The sequence below is a fragment of the Hyla sarda genome, chromosome 6 (assembly GCF_029499605.1).
Source record: "Hyla sarda isolate aHylSar1 chromosome 6, aHylSar1.hap1, whole genome shotgun sequence".
Lineage (NCBI taxonomy): Eukaryota > Metazoa > Chordata > Amphibia > Anura > Hylidae > Hyla > Hyla sarda.
In genome coordinates, this window is record NC_079194.1 from 92,412,669 (window position 1) to 92,429,913 (window position 17,245).

At 48.6% G+C, this 17,245-nt stretch overlaps 1 protein-coding gene across 2 annotated transcripts in view; it reads right to left on the bottom strand.

The window, feature by feature from the left end:
• Positions 1 to 7,019, bottom strand: part of ACOX2 (acyl-CoA oxidase 2) — a 53,722-nt gene extending 46,703 nt beyond the window's left edge. Inside the window, exon 1 of one of the 2 annotated variants that reach the window (XM_056524471.1) lies at positions 6,978 to 7,019. In XM_056524471.1, coding sequence (XP_056380446.1) covers position 6,978 — 1 coding nt within the window. In that variant the 5' untranslated portion in view covers positions 6,979 to 7,019. Of the gene's footprint in view, positions 1 to 6,740; positions 6,838 to 6,977 lie in introns of those variants that run through there. The other variant, XM_056524473.1, reaches the window with a different exon arrangement.
• Positions 7,020 to 17,245: the final 10,226 nt, after the last annotated feature.

The window sequence follows — 17,245 nt, forward strand, 5'->3', positions numbered from 1 at the left end:
GAAGGATTAAGATTTTTTAATAGAAGTCATTTACAAATATGTTTAACTTTCTGCCACCAGTTGATTTAAAAGAAAAAAGGTTTTCACCAGAGTACCCCTTTAATGGCAGATTCCAGCCAAATGTCCATGTGGATTCTGCCTCAAGTACTGCTTGAAATCCTAAGAAAATCCAAGCTCTATAAATGTCAATGGATCCTTATGAAGCTTACTTTCTGCTTCAAGAATAGACATGTCAGGGGGAGATTTATCAATATCTGTGCAGAGGACAAGTTCAGATCGCTTCTTTCACTTTTGAAAAGGCCTCTAAAAATAAGTGATCTGATTGGTTGCTATGGGCAACTGCACCACTCTTTTTCCACACAAGTTTTGATGAATCTTCCCCGTCAATCCTTATGTTCTGACCAGTGTTGGGTCATTGCACTTATCCAGATCAAGAAAGAGTTTAGCTTTGCTGCAAGGGCAAAGGTCAAGTGCGGGAAGTCAAAGGCTATGCTTTTTGGGGATTGGCACCTGGATTCCTCTATTTTTTTTATCTGTATCCTCAGGATTATAAAGTGCTGCAGAATCTGTTGGCGCTGTATAAAAAAAATATTAATTTTACTATTAAATAGCGCTGTGCAGCCTCAGAATGTGTTTGCATGTTGAGGCTTTTAATTGCAATTATTAAATACAAAGACAGAAATAGATCAAACAGGAGGAAGGTGTGAGACTTCTCCTCTTTTCAAACCCATTCCTCGATTTTTATTCAGTAATTGCAATTAAGAACCTGGAAGTGTGAACACGGCCTTAGACAGCTCAAATGGAGGGCAAAACATTGATCCTACACAATTAAAGGGGTATTCCAGGCCAAAACTTTTTTTTATATATATATATATCAATTGGCTGCGGAAAGTTAAACAGATTTGTAAATGACTTCTATTAAAAAATCTTAACCCTTCCAATAGTTATTAGCTTCTGAAGTTGAGTTGTTGTTTTCTTTCTAACTGCTTTCTGATGACTCACGTCCCGGGAGCTGTGCAGTTCCTATGGGGATATTCTCCCATCATGCACAGCTCCCGGGATGTGACATCATCATTGAGCAGTTAGACAGAAAACTTCAGAAGCTAATAACTATTGGAAGGATTAAGATTTTTTAATAGCAGTAATTTACAAGTCTGTTTAACTTTCCGGAGCCAGTTGATATATATAAAAACATTTTTGCCTGGAATACCCCTTTAAGTTCTGCTTGTGCTCCAGTACACCGCACAGAAGTGACCACCTCTTGATGCTGTTTGCAGGGCCATTACCATGTTTTGCTTCATCTGGGATTCCAAAATGAACTGAGTTGTTATGTTCTCTTAGAGAAAAGGAGTTTCTGACACCCCCACTTTGCTGTGGGCCTATTATGCATGTGACACTATCCATAGGTCTCTGTGGGAACGTCCATGTCTTGCTTCTTCCTCTTACCCTTCTGGTGGGGGCTTGGCTGGGTCAAGTGGAACAGCTCTTTCCCTGATAGTGCACAACCTGTTCATATTTAAGGACTTGATTGCATCTATTCTGTATGCACTACTGTGACGTCTGGCCTGTTAACCAGCTAGTGACATAACTTGTCGTCAATGGCTTTTTAGGGGGACTACCTCTGAGATTATTCATGCATGTCCGCAATCTGCACAAGACAAGATACTGCACAAGGTGCCCATTCACAGAGGAAACAGTTTTGCACCTCTTTTGTTAGTACCCCTGTGCACAGGGTCTGTTGGATGTCATGGAACGTGAACTTAAAGTGTACCCGTCAGATTCAACAAAAAAACATTTTTTTAATATGTCACTCAGTACCTAATCCTGACCATGTACATCAAATTTTTATGTGTCTAGTTCCTTTTTTTTTATTACACTTTTAATTTAGCTCACTAGTCTGAATTCCTTTCAAATAGAGGGGGCGTGGCCAAACTGTGCAGGTCTCCGCCCCCTCCCTCAGTATGCTGTCTGCTCACATCTCCCCTAGCATTAGCAAAACTACAACTCCCAGCTTGTCTTCACTGACAATAGTGGGACACAAGCTGACAGTGGGAGGATTTTTCCTCCAGCTGTGAGCCCTGCGCTCACAGCTGTCAATCAAGGAAGTGTGTCCATGACATAGGTGATGATGCATGGACACAGCAGGACTAGTATGTGTCCAAGCAGGCAGGGGGGCAGTTGATTGACTTGCTTTTTCAGTATGAAATACTGAAAATTTTCTAATGAAAGCAATTGCAAAACCTATTGGTTTTGCATGCTTTACAACATATCAAAAGTTTTTTCATCTGACAGTGCCCATTTAAGGAGGGGGGGGGGGGTATATCAAAACTTGTGCAAAGGAAAAGTTGCCCACAGTAACCAGATTGCTTCTTTCAGTTTCTATAGGCCTTTTTAAAATGAAAGAAGCGATCTGATTGGTTGTTTTAGGCGACTGGGCAACTTTTCCTCTGGACAGGTTTTGATAAATCTCCCCCAGTTATGTACTATTACCTAGGATGTATACGGTTGGGGCTATCCAAAGGCCTGGCATCTTGTTAACAGTTTTAAGAACACTACATTCCTATGCAGGATCTGCCTCATTTTGAGAAGGAAGAGATTTTCCGTCTTAAAAGCCTGCTCATAGACTGTTCCATCTTGGACAGTTGACACATTGAAGAAGATGAGGATTAGCAACCCTCTCCTTTCCTGCTCCTATCATGAAATAATGTTGGGTCTTGTGATTCCTCTTTTCCTTTTTATTCCAATCACTGGCTGTAATCTGTTATTGACGACTTGTTTTAAAGCGTGCAGGAATTTTAGTGCAGCATGTGGTGTGATGTATAGTGTTGGAAAACCAGTTCAGGTTTGAAGTGGATATGAAGGGTCTTCATATTTGAAATACCCCATTATAAAAACTGCACCCCCCAATGTATTCAAAATGACATTCAGTCAGCGTTTGAACCCTTTAGGTGTTTCACAGGAATAGCAGCAAAGTGAAGGAGAAAATTCACAATCTTCATTTTTTACACTTGCGTGTTCTTGTAGACACAATTTTTAAATTTTTACAAAGGGTAAAAGGAGAACATTTTTACTTGTATTTGTAGCCCGATTTCTCTCGAGTAAGGACATACCTCATATGTCTATGTAAAGTGTTCGGCGGGCGCAGTAGAGGGCTCAGAAGCGAAGGAGCGACTAGGGGATTTTGGAGAGTACGTTTTTCTGAAATGGTTTTTGGGGGGCATGTTGCATTTAGGAAGCCCCTATGGTGCAGGAAAGTATGTAGTGTGTGGTGCTTGGTGCTTGTAAAAAGTGTACAACAGTAATAGAAAAAAAAATTAAAAAAAGCTGCAGCCCCTCAAAAAAGGGGTGGCGCACACAGCTCCCTGAACCCCTAATAGGACCCGGGGTCAGGGATCAAACCCTAATAGGACCCTTGGGGACCTATTAGGGGGTCGGGGGGGGGACTTTTTTTAAAAACTTTTTTTTTAAACTTTTTTAACTTTATTTACTCCTACCTGTCCCTGCAATCTGCTGTCCCTATTCTAAGGCTGGTGAGGGGACTCCGGAGCTCCGAGGGGGGATCCATGGTCTTCTCCTCACTGCTGCACCCACTGACTGAACACAGAGAGCGGGTGCAGCAGCGGGAAGGGACCGTTAAACCCTCCTCTGCCGCGCTACTATTGGTCAGACGATCGCCGGCCAAAAGTAGCGTTGCTGGGGAGGTGACAGTATTGTCACCTCTCCCCAGCAATGGCAGGTGATTGGCGGTGTATCGTACACCAATCACCATCTAGTTCCGTGTCATCGGGTCACCACTGACCCGAATGACCGGAATCCCCGCAGATCGCCCGCGCGATTTTGTGGACGATCTGCGGCGATCGCCGACATGTGGGGTCCCGGGACCCCCCTCGGCGTTTGCCTCGGACGCCTGCTGAACGATTTCAGCACGTGTCCGGTTTCGCAACCCGCCCGGCGTGCGGCGGGATGTGAAATTCACCAGGACGTACTCATACATGCCTGGTCCTTAAGGGGTTAATAAATAAATGTCAATCAAAGTTAGGTCATATATTGATATAGGCAGGGCCGGACTGGGGCTAAAAACCAGCCCTGGAAATATAGTCATACCAGCCCCACAGCATTGCGTTATTGTAGCAGTCACTGGCTGCAGGGAAGGGACAGGGAAGCCTGGCACTTGATTTGCCATGCCTCTATAAGAGAACTATGCTGTGGCTGTGCCCTGAAGTCAAAGGGGTGCAGCATCAACATACAAGACAGTAATGTGGTATTAATGCTATGTAAAATCCACTTGGGGAAAGCAGTAAAAAAAATAAGTAAAAAAATAAAAGCAACCCTTTCTTTTTTGCACTTGCGCTACCGCCAGAATCACGGAACTCAGTTCCCAGTGTCCAGCGCTTCTGGGTTAGGTTACCTGATCTCACACAGCTGCTCATTCAATTACAGGCCGAAGCAATGTCCAGCCTCAGGCGCGGATTGGATGGCTGGCCATGTGACGTCACGTCACCTAACCAAAAGTGCCAGATACCAGGAACAGAATTCCGTCATTTCAGTGGCAGTGTAAAAGCGAGGAATTTTATAGAGAGTTTTTTTTTTTTTTTACTGTTCCCCCTCCCGTAATAGATATTACAAAGGGTTAAAATACCGTGGGAAGCATAACACTGGAGCAGGCATTGAGACATAGTTTGAAAATGCTACCAGAATACAGGTAAATAGTCACAGGGGCGGGTCCTGACCAGCCGGCTTGATTGACACGTCTCTCTTGTCTCTAGCAGTGTATAGGGAGACCCTGGAAGACAGTAGTCAGCACTACAAAGCCCAACACTACACCTTTTCCTGACTTTGCAGGTTCCTGCATACAGATGGGGTGCTCAATCCCAATAGTTTATAGCATTAAGCATAACAGTCTCACAGTAGAACATTATTGGAAGCACTCACCAATCAACTGGGCAACATTTCCTTTGCACAGGCTTTGATAAATCTCCCCTGGGTCTTGAAACTGTGGACTGTTAGGGATTCCAACAAGGGTCTGTGCATGCTGGGAGTTGTCATTTTGCTGGGAGTTTTAGTTTAGCAACAGCTGGAGATCCACAGGGCGTCACCTGCCCTGCTGAGACCCGCCCTGAGGACTAATCACCGTAGTTCCGGTGGCATTTACAAACTAAGATTCCTTTGAATGACCGAGTGTCATGGGATCGTAATGCCTGCACCAGTTTTATGCTGCCCGCTGTTTGGGCAAAATAAAACTGATAACAGGTTCCCCTTAACTGTAGTTAAATTTAAAAAATATAGTTATTTAGAAATAATGAATAAACAACCTAAATTGCAAAAAAAGAAGAGAACCAAACTGCCCCTCCCTCACAAAGTAGTAACAGCAGGTCTCCTCTTCCCAGAACCTACCCCCTACCTGACATTACAGGTCCCCCCTCATCACAGGTCCCCCCTCTCCAGCCCCCCACATCACAGGCCCCCCCCGTCTCCAGCCCCCTACATCAAAGGCATCCCCTTTCCAGCCCCCCACATCACAGGTATCCCCTTTCCAGCCCCCAATATCACAGGACCCCCCTCTTCAGCCTCCACATAACTGGTCTCCCCTCTCCTCCAGCACCCACCAACATTACAGCCCCCCTCCTTGCAGCCCTCCACATCACAGGTCTCCCCCTCTGCAGCCCCCCACATCACAGGTCCCCCCTTTGCAGCCCCTCACTTCACAGGTCCCCCCTTTGAAGCCCCTCACATCACAGAAACTCCATAAATGACCCAGAGGGACTCGAGAGGCCAATACACTATAAATCACCAAACCCCAGGGCCGTAGCCCGGGGTGCAAAACACCTCTGTTTATTCCCCCTCAGAAATGTATAAAATATAACTTTTATTGTGTATCTTAAAATAATAAACCCAGTATGTGATATTAAAATTGTAGTGCCAAGTGGGATGGTATTAGTATGTACTGAGCAATTTGCTCTTAGTATCTAGGGTTCTGCAGAAACCCAATATCCCTTACAAGGCACTAATTAAAAACACTAATTTGCCGCCTCTACATGTTTTGTCGTCTCCACGGCTTTTTCAAGATGTAAAGTGTGGCAACATGCCTCATGTGTGATGCTGTAGCTGCGGTGCACACAGGTCCAGACACTGCTGACAGACTAAAGGCGGGGTTCACATCACGTTTTCTCCCATACGGGAGTGCATACGGCAGGGGGGAGCTAAAACCTTGCGCTCCCGTATGTAATTCATTTCAATCGGTAGGCTCATTTTTGCGCTGTATGCGCTTTTTCCCCGGACCTAAAACTGTGGTCAACCACGGTTTTAGGTCCGGTTGTAAAAGCGCATACGGCGCAAAAAATGAGCCGACCGGACCAAACGTTTCACTCCGGCCGGCTCATTGAAATTAATTACATACGGGAGCGCATACGAAAGCATACGGGAGCTCGAGGTTTTAGCTCCCCGCTGCCGTATGCGCTCCTGTATGGGAGAAAACGTGATGTGAACCCAGCCTCAGACACAGTGACTTGTCAGGACTCAGGCAGCCTGCGCTCCAGCCACTGCCGGCCCACAAGCATAGGCGCAGGCACACCCTAATCACCGCGGCTGCGGCCCGCTGCTGCAGGACTTTTTTTTTTTTCTCACTACTAAACCACAGCTCCACCCCGGACATCACCAGCCCGAAATCACCAGCACGACCCCCCCCCCCGCTCGGCGCCGCAACCGCAACCGCTACTACACACATCCGTACACTGACTGACCTTACATGCCACCCGGGGCTAATGGGTCAGACGTCAGTGCGCACGGCTGCACATGACGTCTAGGTGACTCATGGTGCGCAGTGCCTGGAGCCCGCACGTGCGCACTGTGTCTGGAGATACCGCACAGGAGAGGCCCGCTGCCAGGGCAAGGACAGGCCCGCTTCCAGGACAGGAGAAGCCCGGGCCCCCAGCTCTGGAGTCTGGGCTGCTGGAGAGGGTGGCTGCTTTTTTGCTTACTTCATCCTGACGAGGAGCGCTGCTTCCTCCCCCGAAGTGCCTCTCTCTGCCTCAGCTGCTGCGCGACTGTGTCTTCAAAGCAGGGTGAAAAGGTCACAAATATCGGACATTCCTGTCCTCAGAGCCTCAGCCGGACAGGGAAGAGACACTGACCTGGTGAGGCTCCTTTCATGTGTGATCTGTCTGCTAAAATGTGTATCTAATCCCCCAGTGTGTGATCTGTCTAATGAGCTGTGTATCTAAACTCCCCATGTGTGATACTGTTTGCTGAGCAGTGTATTGAATCCCCCATGTGTGATCTGTCTGCTAAAATGTGTATCTAATCCCCCATGTGTGATCTGTCTGGTAAAATATGTATCTAATCCCCCAGTGTGTGATCTGTCTAATGAGCTGTGTATCTAATCCCCCCATGTGTGATCTGTCTGCTAGCCTGTGGATCTAAACCCCCCATGTGTGATACTGTTTGCTGAGCTGTGTATCTAATCCCCCATGTGTGATCTGTCTGCTAAACTGTGTATCTAAACCCCCCATAAGTGATACTGTTTGAGCTGTGTATCTAATCCCCCTTGTGTGATCTGTCTGATGAGCTGTGTATCTAATCCTCCCATGTGTGATACTGTTTGTTGAGCCTCTATATCTAATTCCCCCATGTGTGATCTGTCTGATGAGCTGTGTATCTAATCCTCCCATGTGTGATCTGTCTGATGAGCAGTGTATCTAATCCTCCCATGTGTGATCTGTCTGATGAGCAGTGTATCTAATCCTCCCATGTGTGATACTGTTTGCTGAGACCCTGTATCTAATCTCCCCCATGTGTGATACTGTTTGCTGAGCCCCTGTATCTAATCCCCATGTGTGATTTGAGCTGTGTATTTAATCCCTTTATGTTTGATATTGTCTGCTGAGCTGTGTATCTAATCCCCCTATGTCTGATACTGGTTGCTGAGCCCCTGTATCTAATCCTATAATGTGTGATACTGTCTCTATCTAATACTGTTACACTGTCTGCTAAACAGTGTGTCACCCCAGTAGTAAGGAGATTGCATGAGGAGGAGGTTTGTTACAGTGTGCCACCTCAGTAGTAAGGAGATTACATTAGGAGGAGGTTTGTTACAGTGTGTCACCCCAGTATTAAGGTGATTACATGAGGAGGAGGTTTGTTACAGTGTGTCAGCCCAGTAATAAGGAGATTACATGAGGATGAGGTTTGTTACAGTGTGTCACCCCAGTAGTAAGGAGATTACATGAGGAGGGGATTTGTTACAGTGTGTCACCCCAGTAGTAAGGAGATTACATGAGATGGAGGTTTGTTACAGTGTGTCACCCCAGTAGTAAGGAGATTACATAAGGATGAGGTTTGTTACAGTGTGTCACCCCAGTAGTAAAGAGATTACATGAGATGGAGGTTTGTTACAGTGTGTCACCCCAGTAGTAAGGAGATTACATGAGGAGAAGGTTTGTTACAGTGTGTCACCCCAGTAGTAAGGAGATTACATGAGGAGGAGGTTTGTTACAGTGTGTCACCCCAGTAGTAAGGAGATTACATGAGGAGGAGGTTTGTTACAATGTGTCACCCCAGTAGTAAGGAGATTACATGAGGAGGGGGTTTGTTACAGTGTGTCACCCCAGTAGTAAGGTGATTACATGAGGAGGAGGTTTGTTACAGTGTGTCACCCCAGTAGTAAGGAGATTACATGAGGAGGAGGTTTGTTGCAGTGTATCACCCCAATAGTAAGGAGATTACATGAGGAGGAGGTTTATCACAGTGTGTCACCCCAGTAGTAAGGAAATTAAATGAGGATGAGGCTTGTTACAGTGTGTCACCCCAGTAGTAAGGAAATTAAATGAGGATGAGGCTTGTTACAGTGTGTCACCCCAGTAGTAAGGTGATTACATGAGGAGGAGGTTTATCACAGTGTGTCATCCCAGTAGTAAGGAAATTACATGAGGATGAGGCTTGTTACAGTGTGTCACCCCTGTAGTAAGGAAATTACATGAGGATGAGTGTTACGCCGAGCGCTCCGGGTCCCCGCTCCTCCCCGGAGCGCTCGCTACACTTTCCTCACTGCAGCGCTCCGGTCGGTTCCACGAACCCGGGGCGCTGCGATACTGCCTCCGGCCGGGATGCCATTCGCGATGCGGGTAGCGCCCGCTCGCGATGCGCACCCCGCCTCCCGTACCTGACTCGCTCTCCGTCAGTTCTGTCCCGGCGCGCGCGGCCCCGCTCCCTAGGGCGCGCGCGCGCCGGGTCTTTGCGATTTAAAGGGCCACTGCGCCGCTGATTGGCGCAGTGGTTCCAATTAGTGTTTGCACCTGTGCACTTCCCTATATCACCTCACTTCCCCTTCACTCCCTCGCCGGATCTTGTTGCCATCGTGCCAGTGAAAGCGTTTCCTTGTGTGTTCCTAGCCTGTGTTCCAGACCTCCTGCCGTTGCCCCTGACTACGATCCTTGCTGCCTGCCCCGACCTTCTGCTACGTCCGACCTTGCTTCTGTCTACTCCCTTGTACCGCGCCTATCTTCAGCAGCCAGAGAGGTTGAGCCGTTGCTAGGGGATACGACCTGGTCACTACCGCCGCAGCAAGACCATCCCGCTTTGCGGCGGGCTCTGGTGAAAACCAGTAGTGACTTAGAACCGATCCTCTAGCACGGTCCACGCTAATCCCTCTCTGGCACAGAGGATCCACTACCTGCCAGCCGGCATCGTGACAGTAGATCCGGCCATGGATCCCGCTGAAGTTCCTCTGCCAGTTGTCGCTGACCTCACCACGGTGGTCGCCCAGCAGTCACAACAGATAGCGCAACAAGGCCAACAGCTGTCTCAACTGACTGTTATGCTACAACAGTTGCTACCACAGCTCCAGCAATCATCTCCTCCGCCAGCTCCTGCACCTCCTCCGCAGCGAGTGGCCGCTTCTGGACTACGACTATCCTTGCCGGATAAATTTGATGGGGACTCAAAGTTTTGCCGTGGCTTTCTTTCCCAATGTTCATTACACTTGGAGATGATGTCGGACCAGTTCCCCACTGAAAGGTCTAAGGTGGCTTTCGTAGTCAGCCTGCTGTCTGGAAAAGCCCTGGCTTGGGCCACACCGCTCTGGGACCGCAATGACCCCGTCACTGCCTCTGTACACTCCTTCTTCTCGGAAATTCGAAGTGTCTTTGAGGAACCTGCCCGAGCCTCTTCTGCTGAGACTGCCCTGTTGAACCTGGTCCAGGGTAATTCTTCCGTTGGCGAGTATGCCGTACAATTCCGTACTCTTGCTTCAGAATTATCCTGGAATAATGAGGCACTCTGCGCGACCTTTAAAAAAGGCCTATCCAGCAACATTAAAGATGTTCTGGCCGCACGAGAAATCCCTGCTAATCTACATGAACTCATCCACCTAGCCACTCGCATTGACATGCGTTTTTCCGAAAGGCGTCAGGAGCTCCGCCAGGATATGGACTCTGTTCGCACGAGGCGTTTCTTCTCCCCGGCTCCTCTCTCCTCTGGTCCCCTGCAATCTGTTCCTGTGCCTCCCGCCGTGGAGGCTATGCAGGTCGACCGGTCTCGCCTGACACCTCAAGAGAGGACACGACGCCGCATGGAGAATCTCTGCCTGTACTGTGCCAGTACCGAACACTTCCTGAAGGATTGTCCTATCCGTCCTCCCCGCCTGGAAAGACGTACGCTGACTCCGCACAAAGGTGAGACAGTCCTTGATGTCTACTCTGCTTCTCCACGTCTTACTGTGCCTGTGCGGATGTCTGCCTCTGCCTTCTCCTTCTCTGCTGTGGCCTTCTTGGACTCGGGATCTGCAGGAAATTTTATTTTGGCCTCTCTCGTCAACAGGTTCAACATCCCGGTGACCAGTCTCGCCAGACCCCTCTACATCAATTGTGTAAACAATGAAAGATTGGACTGTACTATACGTTTCCGCACGGAGCCCCTTCTAATGTGCATCGGATCTCATCACGAGAGGATTGAACTTTTGGTCCTCCCCAATTGCACTTCTGAAATTCTCCTTGGACTTCCCTGGCTTCAACTCCATTCCCCAACCCTGGATTGGTCCACTGGGGAGATCAAGAGTTGGGGGCCCTCTTGTTCCAAGGACTGCCTAAAACCGGTTCCCAGTAACCCTTGCCGTGACTCTGTGGTTCCTCATGTAACCGGTCTCCCTAAGGCTTATATGGACTTTGCGGACGTTTTTTGCAAAAAACAAGCCGAGACTCTACCTCCTCACAGGCCTTATGATTGTCCTATTGACCTCCTCCCGGGCACTACTCCACCCCGGGGCAGAATCTATCCTCTGTCCGTCCCAGAGACTCTTGCCATGTCTGAATACGTCCAGGAAAATTTAAAAAAGGGCTTTATCCGTAAATCCTCCTCTCCTGCCGGAGCCGGATTTTTCTTTGTGTCCAAAAAAGATGGCTCTCTACGTCCTTGCATTGACTACCGCGGTCTTAATAAAATCACGGTTAAGAACCGCTACCCCCTACCCCTCATCTCTGAACTCTTTGATCGTCTCCAAGGTGCCCATATTTTTACCAAACTGGACTTAAGAGGTGCTTATAATCTCATCCGCATCAGAGAGGGGGATGAATGGAAAACGGCATTTAACACCAGAGATGGACACTTTGAGTATCTGGTCATGCCCTTTGGCCTGTGCAACGCCCCTGCCGTCTTCCAAGACTTTGTTAATGAAATTTTTCGTGATCTCCTATACTCCTGTGTTGTTGTATATCTGGACGATATCCTGATTTTTTCTGCCAATCTAGAAGAACACCGCCAGCATGTCCGTATGGTTCTTCAGAGACTTCGTGACAATCAACTCTATGCCAAAATAGAGAAATGTCTGTTTGAATGCCAATCTCTTCCTTTTCTAGGATACTTGGTCTCTGGCCAGGGACTACAAATGGACCCAGATAAACTCTCTGCCGTCTTAGATTGGCCACGCCCCTCCGGACTCCGTGCCATCCAACGTTTTTTGGGGTTCGCCAATTATTACAGACAATTTATTCCACATTTTTCTACCATTGTGGCTCCTATCGTGGCTTTAACCAAAAAAAATGCCGATCCCAAGTCTTGGCCCCCTCAAGCGGAAGACGCCTTTAAACGACTCAAGTCTGCCTTTTCTTCGGCTCCCGTGCTCTCCAGACCTGACCCATCTAAACCCTTCCTATTGGAGGTTGATGCCTCCTCAGTGGGAGCTGGAGCTGTCCTTCTACAAAAAAACTCTTCCGGGCATGCTGTTACTTGTGGTTTTTTTTCTAGGACCTTCTCTCCGGCGGAGAGGAACTACTCCATCGGGGATCGAGAGCTTCTAGCCATTAAATTAGCACTTGAGGAATGGAGGCATCTGCTGGAGGGATCAAGATTTCCAGTTATTATTTACACCGATCACAAGAACCTCTCCTACCTCCAGTCTGCCCAACGGCTGAATCCTCGCCAGGCCAGGTGGTCTCTGTTCTTTGCCCGATTTAATTTTGAAATTCACTTTCGGCCTGCTGATAAGAACATTAGGGCCGATGCTCTCTCTCGTTCCTCAGATGCTTCTGAAATTGAACCCTCTCCTCAACACATCATTCCTCCTGACTGCCTGATTTCCACTTCTCCTGCCTCCATCAGGCAAACTCCTCCAGGAAAGACCTTTGTTTCTCCACGCCAACGCCTCGGAATCCTCAAATGGGGTCACTCCTCCCATCTCGCAGGTCATGCGGGCATCAAGAAATCTGTGCAACTCATCTCTCGCTTCTATTGGTGGCCGACTCTAGAGACTGATGTGGTGGACTTTGTGCGAGCCTGCACTATCTGTGCCCGGGATAAGACTCCTCGCCAGAAGCCCGCTGGTTTTCTTCATCCTCTACCTGTCCCCGAACAACCTTGGTCTCTGATTGGTATGGATTTTATTACTGATTTACCCCCATCCCATGGCAACACTGTTATTTGGGTGGTCGTTGATCGATTCTCCAAAATGGCACATTTCATCCCTCTTCCTGGTCTTCCTTCAGCGCCTCAGTTGGCTAAACAATTTTTTGTACACATTTTTCGTCTTCACGGGTTGCCTACGCAGATCGTCTCGGATAGAGGCGTCCAATTTGTGTCTAAATTCTGGAGGGCTCTCTGTAAACAACTCAAGATTAAATTAAATTTTTCTTCTGCATACCATCCTCAATCCAACGGACAAGTAGAAAGAATTAACCAGGTCTTGGGTGACTATTTACGACATTTTGTTTCCTCCCGCCAGGATGACTGGGCAGATCTTCTACCTTGGGCCGAATTCTCGTATAATTTCAGAATCTCTGAATCTTCCTCCAAATCCCCGTTTTTCGTGGTGTACGGCCGTCACCCTCTTCCCCCCCTCCCTACCCCCTTGCCCTCTGGTCTGCCCGCTGTGGATGAAATTTCTCGTGATCTTTCCATCATATGGAGAGAGACCCAAAATTCTCTCTTACAGGCTTCTTCACGCATGAAGAGATTCGCGGATAAGAAAAGAAGAGCTCCTCCCATTTTTTCCCCTGGAGACAAGGTATGGCTCTCCGCTAAATATGTCCGCTTCCGTGTCCCTAGCTATAAGTTGGGACCCCGCTATCTTGGTCCTTTCAAGATTTTGCGCCAGATTAATCCTGTCTCTTACAAACTTCTTCTTCCTCCTTCTCTTCGTATTCCTAATGCCTTTCACGTTTCTCTTCTTAAACCACTTATCATTAACCGTTTCTCTCCCAAATCTGTTTCCCCCACTCCTGTCTCCGGCTCCTCGGACATCTTCTCCGTCAAAGAAATTTTAGCATCTAAAAAGGTCAGAGGGAAAACCTTCTTTTTGGTGGATTGGGAGGGTTGTGGTCCAGAAGAGAGGTCCTGGGAACCTGAGGACAATATCCTGGACAAAAGTCTGATCCTCAGGTTCTCAGGCTCCAAGAAGAGGGGGAGACCCAAGGGGGGGGGTACTGTTACGCCGAGCGCTCCGGGTCCCCGCTCCTCCCCGGAGCGCTCGCTACACTTTCCTCACTGCAGCGCTCCGGTCGGTTCCACGAACCCGGGGCGCTGCGATACTGCCTCCGGCCGGGATGCCATTCGCGATGCGGGTAGCGCCCGCTCGCGATGCGCACCCCGCCTCCCGTACCTGACTCGCTCTCCGTCAGTTCTGTCCCGGCGCGCGCGGCCCCGCTCCCTAGGGCGCGCGCGCGCCGGGTCTTTGCGATTTAAAGGGCCACTGCGCCGCTGATTGGCGCAGTGGTTCCAATTAGTGTTTGCACCTGTGCACTTCCCTATATCACCTCACTTCCCCTTCACTCCCTCGCCGGATCTTGTTGCCATCGTGCCAGTGAAAGCGTTTCCTTGTGTGTTCCTAGCCTGTGTTCCAGACCTCCTGCCGTTGCCCCTGACTACGATCCTTGCTGCCTGCCCCGACCTTCTGCTACGTCCGACCTTGCTTCTGTCTACTCCCTTGTACCGCGCCTATCTTCAGCAGCCAGAGAGGTTGAGCCGTTGCTAGGGGATACGACCTGGTCACTACCGCCGCAGCAAGACCATCCCGCTTTGCGGCGGGCTCTGGTGAAAACCAGTAGTGACTTAGAACCGATCCTCTAGCACGGTCCACGCTAATCCCTCTCTGGCACAGAGGATCCACTACCTGCCAGCCGGCATCGTGACAATGAGGCTTGTTACAGTGTGTAACCCCAGTAGTAGGGAGATTACATAAGGGGGGGGGGTTGTTACAGTGTGTCACCCCAGTAGTAAGGAAATTAGATGAGATGGAGGTTTGTTACAGTGTGTCACCCCTGTAGTATGGAGATTACATGAGAAGGGGGTTTGTTACAGTGTGTCACCCCAGTAGTAAAGAGGATTACATGAGGAGGAGGTTGGTTACAGTGTGTCACCCCTGTAGTATGGAGATTACATGAGGAGGGAGTTTGTTACAGTGTGTCACCCCAGTAGTAATGTTGGGCGTGTCAAAGGACGGAGCCAATGTGTGGGGTCAAGGGGGTGGCAAAATTAGCTTTCACCTAGGGTGCCAAAAGTCCTTGCACCAGCCCTGATCATGTATGATTGTGACTGTCTATTATATGTAGGCTCACAGCTAAGGACTACATCCCCATCATGTGTGATTGTCTATTATATGCAGGCTACATATAATAGACAGTCACAATCATACATGATGGGAAAGTAGTCCTGAGCTGTGAGCCTACATATAATAGACAGTCACAATCATACATGGCAAAACCTAATTTTGACAACCCTTTGGCTCCGTCCATTGAACCCCTTGGCAAATATAAGATCAGGGGTAGAATTAGTCCCGTAAGCCTCATGGTAAATTCTAGGCTTGTCCTCCTCCCTACAATTATAACTATACTGCACCTAATGTGGGGGGACTATACTGCACCTAATGTGGGGGAACTATATTGCACCTAATGTGGGGGAACTGTACTGATAACCTAATGTGGGGGAACTATACTGCACCTAATGTGGGGAACTCTACTGCCAACCTAATGTGGGGGAACTGTACTGCACCTAATGTGGGGAACTGTACTGCACCTAATGTGGGGGAACTGTACTGCACCTAATGTGGGGGAACTGTACTACTAACCTAATGTGAATACAAAAATATAAAATTGTACTATTCTGATCCCTATAGCACTTTTATTTTTCTGTATATGGGGATGTATGAGGGTCATTTTTAGCGCTGTGATTTGTAGTTTTTATCGGTACCATTTTTTTTTTTGCTTTTTAGATATATTTTATGGTATTTGAAGTGACCAAAAATGTGCTAATCTGATTAGTGCACTATTAAGACTTTTGGGACCCCACTTCTGATTTTGCTCAGGGCCATGCTAAGCCTAAAACTGTCCCTGGATCCAATCCTCCTACACTATGCAAGCAGGAGTGTGTGTGTGTATGTATATATATCCATCTATATATATATACACACACATACATAAACACACACACGCGTGCGCAGAGTGAGTTTGTGCTTTAGGGTGCACACCCTAATGCAATAGGCTGCGCACGCCTATGCCCACAAGGCAGCGGCCTATCAGGAATTTTCCCAGTAAGCCAGTCCGGCCCTTGATAATATCCCTCCATTGCCCCAGCAGAGAAAAGTTGGACTAAGGACTATCTCCTGCAATGATAGGTTGAGAGATGCATATAACAAGAACCACTATTCAACTGTGTAAAATGAATGCAGGAAATATTAACCCTTGACACTTTGGTTACTTCAGTGTACGCGTTAGATTAAGAAAATACATTTTGCAAACTCTCCAGGACCTGAAACACATTTTATGCATTAAGCAAAATTTTAGACTGTCGTCTACCCGACAATTTTCTGGCAAATGGCAGCTGGAACAGTTGTACAGGGTCACGACACCGGCTTTAGTTAAGTTGTATTCATTTCTATTAATTTATCAATAACATCCTGTCTGCTGTTTCACTGTCTAGCAGCAAATAGGTATTGGACACGGCTGGACGTGGACCAAAAATAGGCCCGGGCATTTTAGACTAAGCAGCCCATTTTAGTCGTGGGTGTGGCTATATGAAGGCGGAGTCACAAAATGGAGAGACAAAATGTAAATCATAGTTGGGTATAATAGAGCTGTCACGATGCCGGCTGGCAGGTAGTGGATCCTCTGTGCCAGAGAGGGATTGGCGTGGACCGTGCTAGTGGACCGGTTCTAAGCCACTACTGGTTTTCACCAGAGCCCGCCGCAAAGCGGGATGGTCTTGCTGCGGCGGTAGTGACCAGGTCGTATCCACTAGCAACGGCTCACCTCTCTGGCTGCTGAAGATAGGCGCGGTACAAGGGAGTAGGCAAAAGCAAGGTCGGACGTAGCAGAAGGTCGAGGCAGGCAGCAAGGATCGTAGTCAGGGGCAACGGCAGAAGGTCTGGAAACACTGGCAAGGAACACACAAGGAACGCTTTCACTGGCACTAAGGCAACAAGATCCGGCAAGGGAGTGCAGGGGAAGTGAGGTGATATAGGGAAGTGCACAGGTGAACACACTAATTGGGACCACTGCGCCAATCAGCGGCGCAGTGGCCCTTTAAATCGCAGAGACCCGGCGCGCGCGCGCCCTAGGGAGCGGGGCCGCGCGCGCCGGGACAGAACAGACGGAGAGCGAGTCAGGTAGGGGAGCCGGGTGCGCATCGCGAGCGGGCGCTACCCGCATCGCGAATCGCATCCCGGCTGGCAGCGGAATCGCAGCGCCCCGGGTCAGAGGACGTGACCGGAGCGCTGCCGCGGGGAGAGTGAAGCGAGCGCTCCGGGGAGGAGCGGGGACCCGGAGCG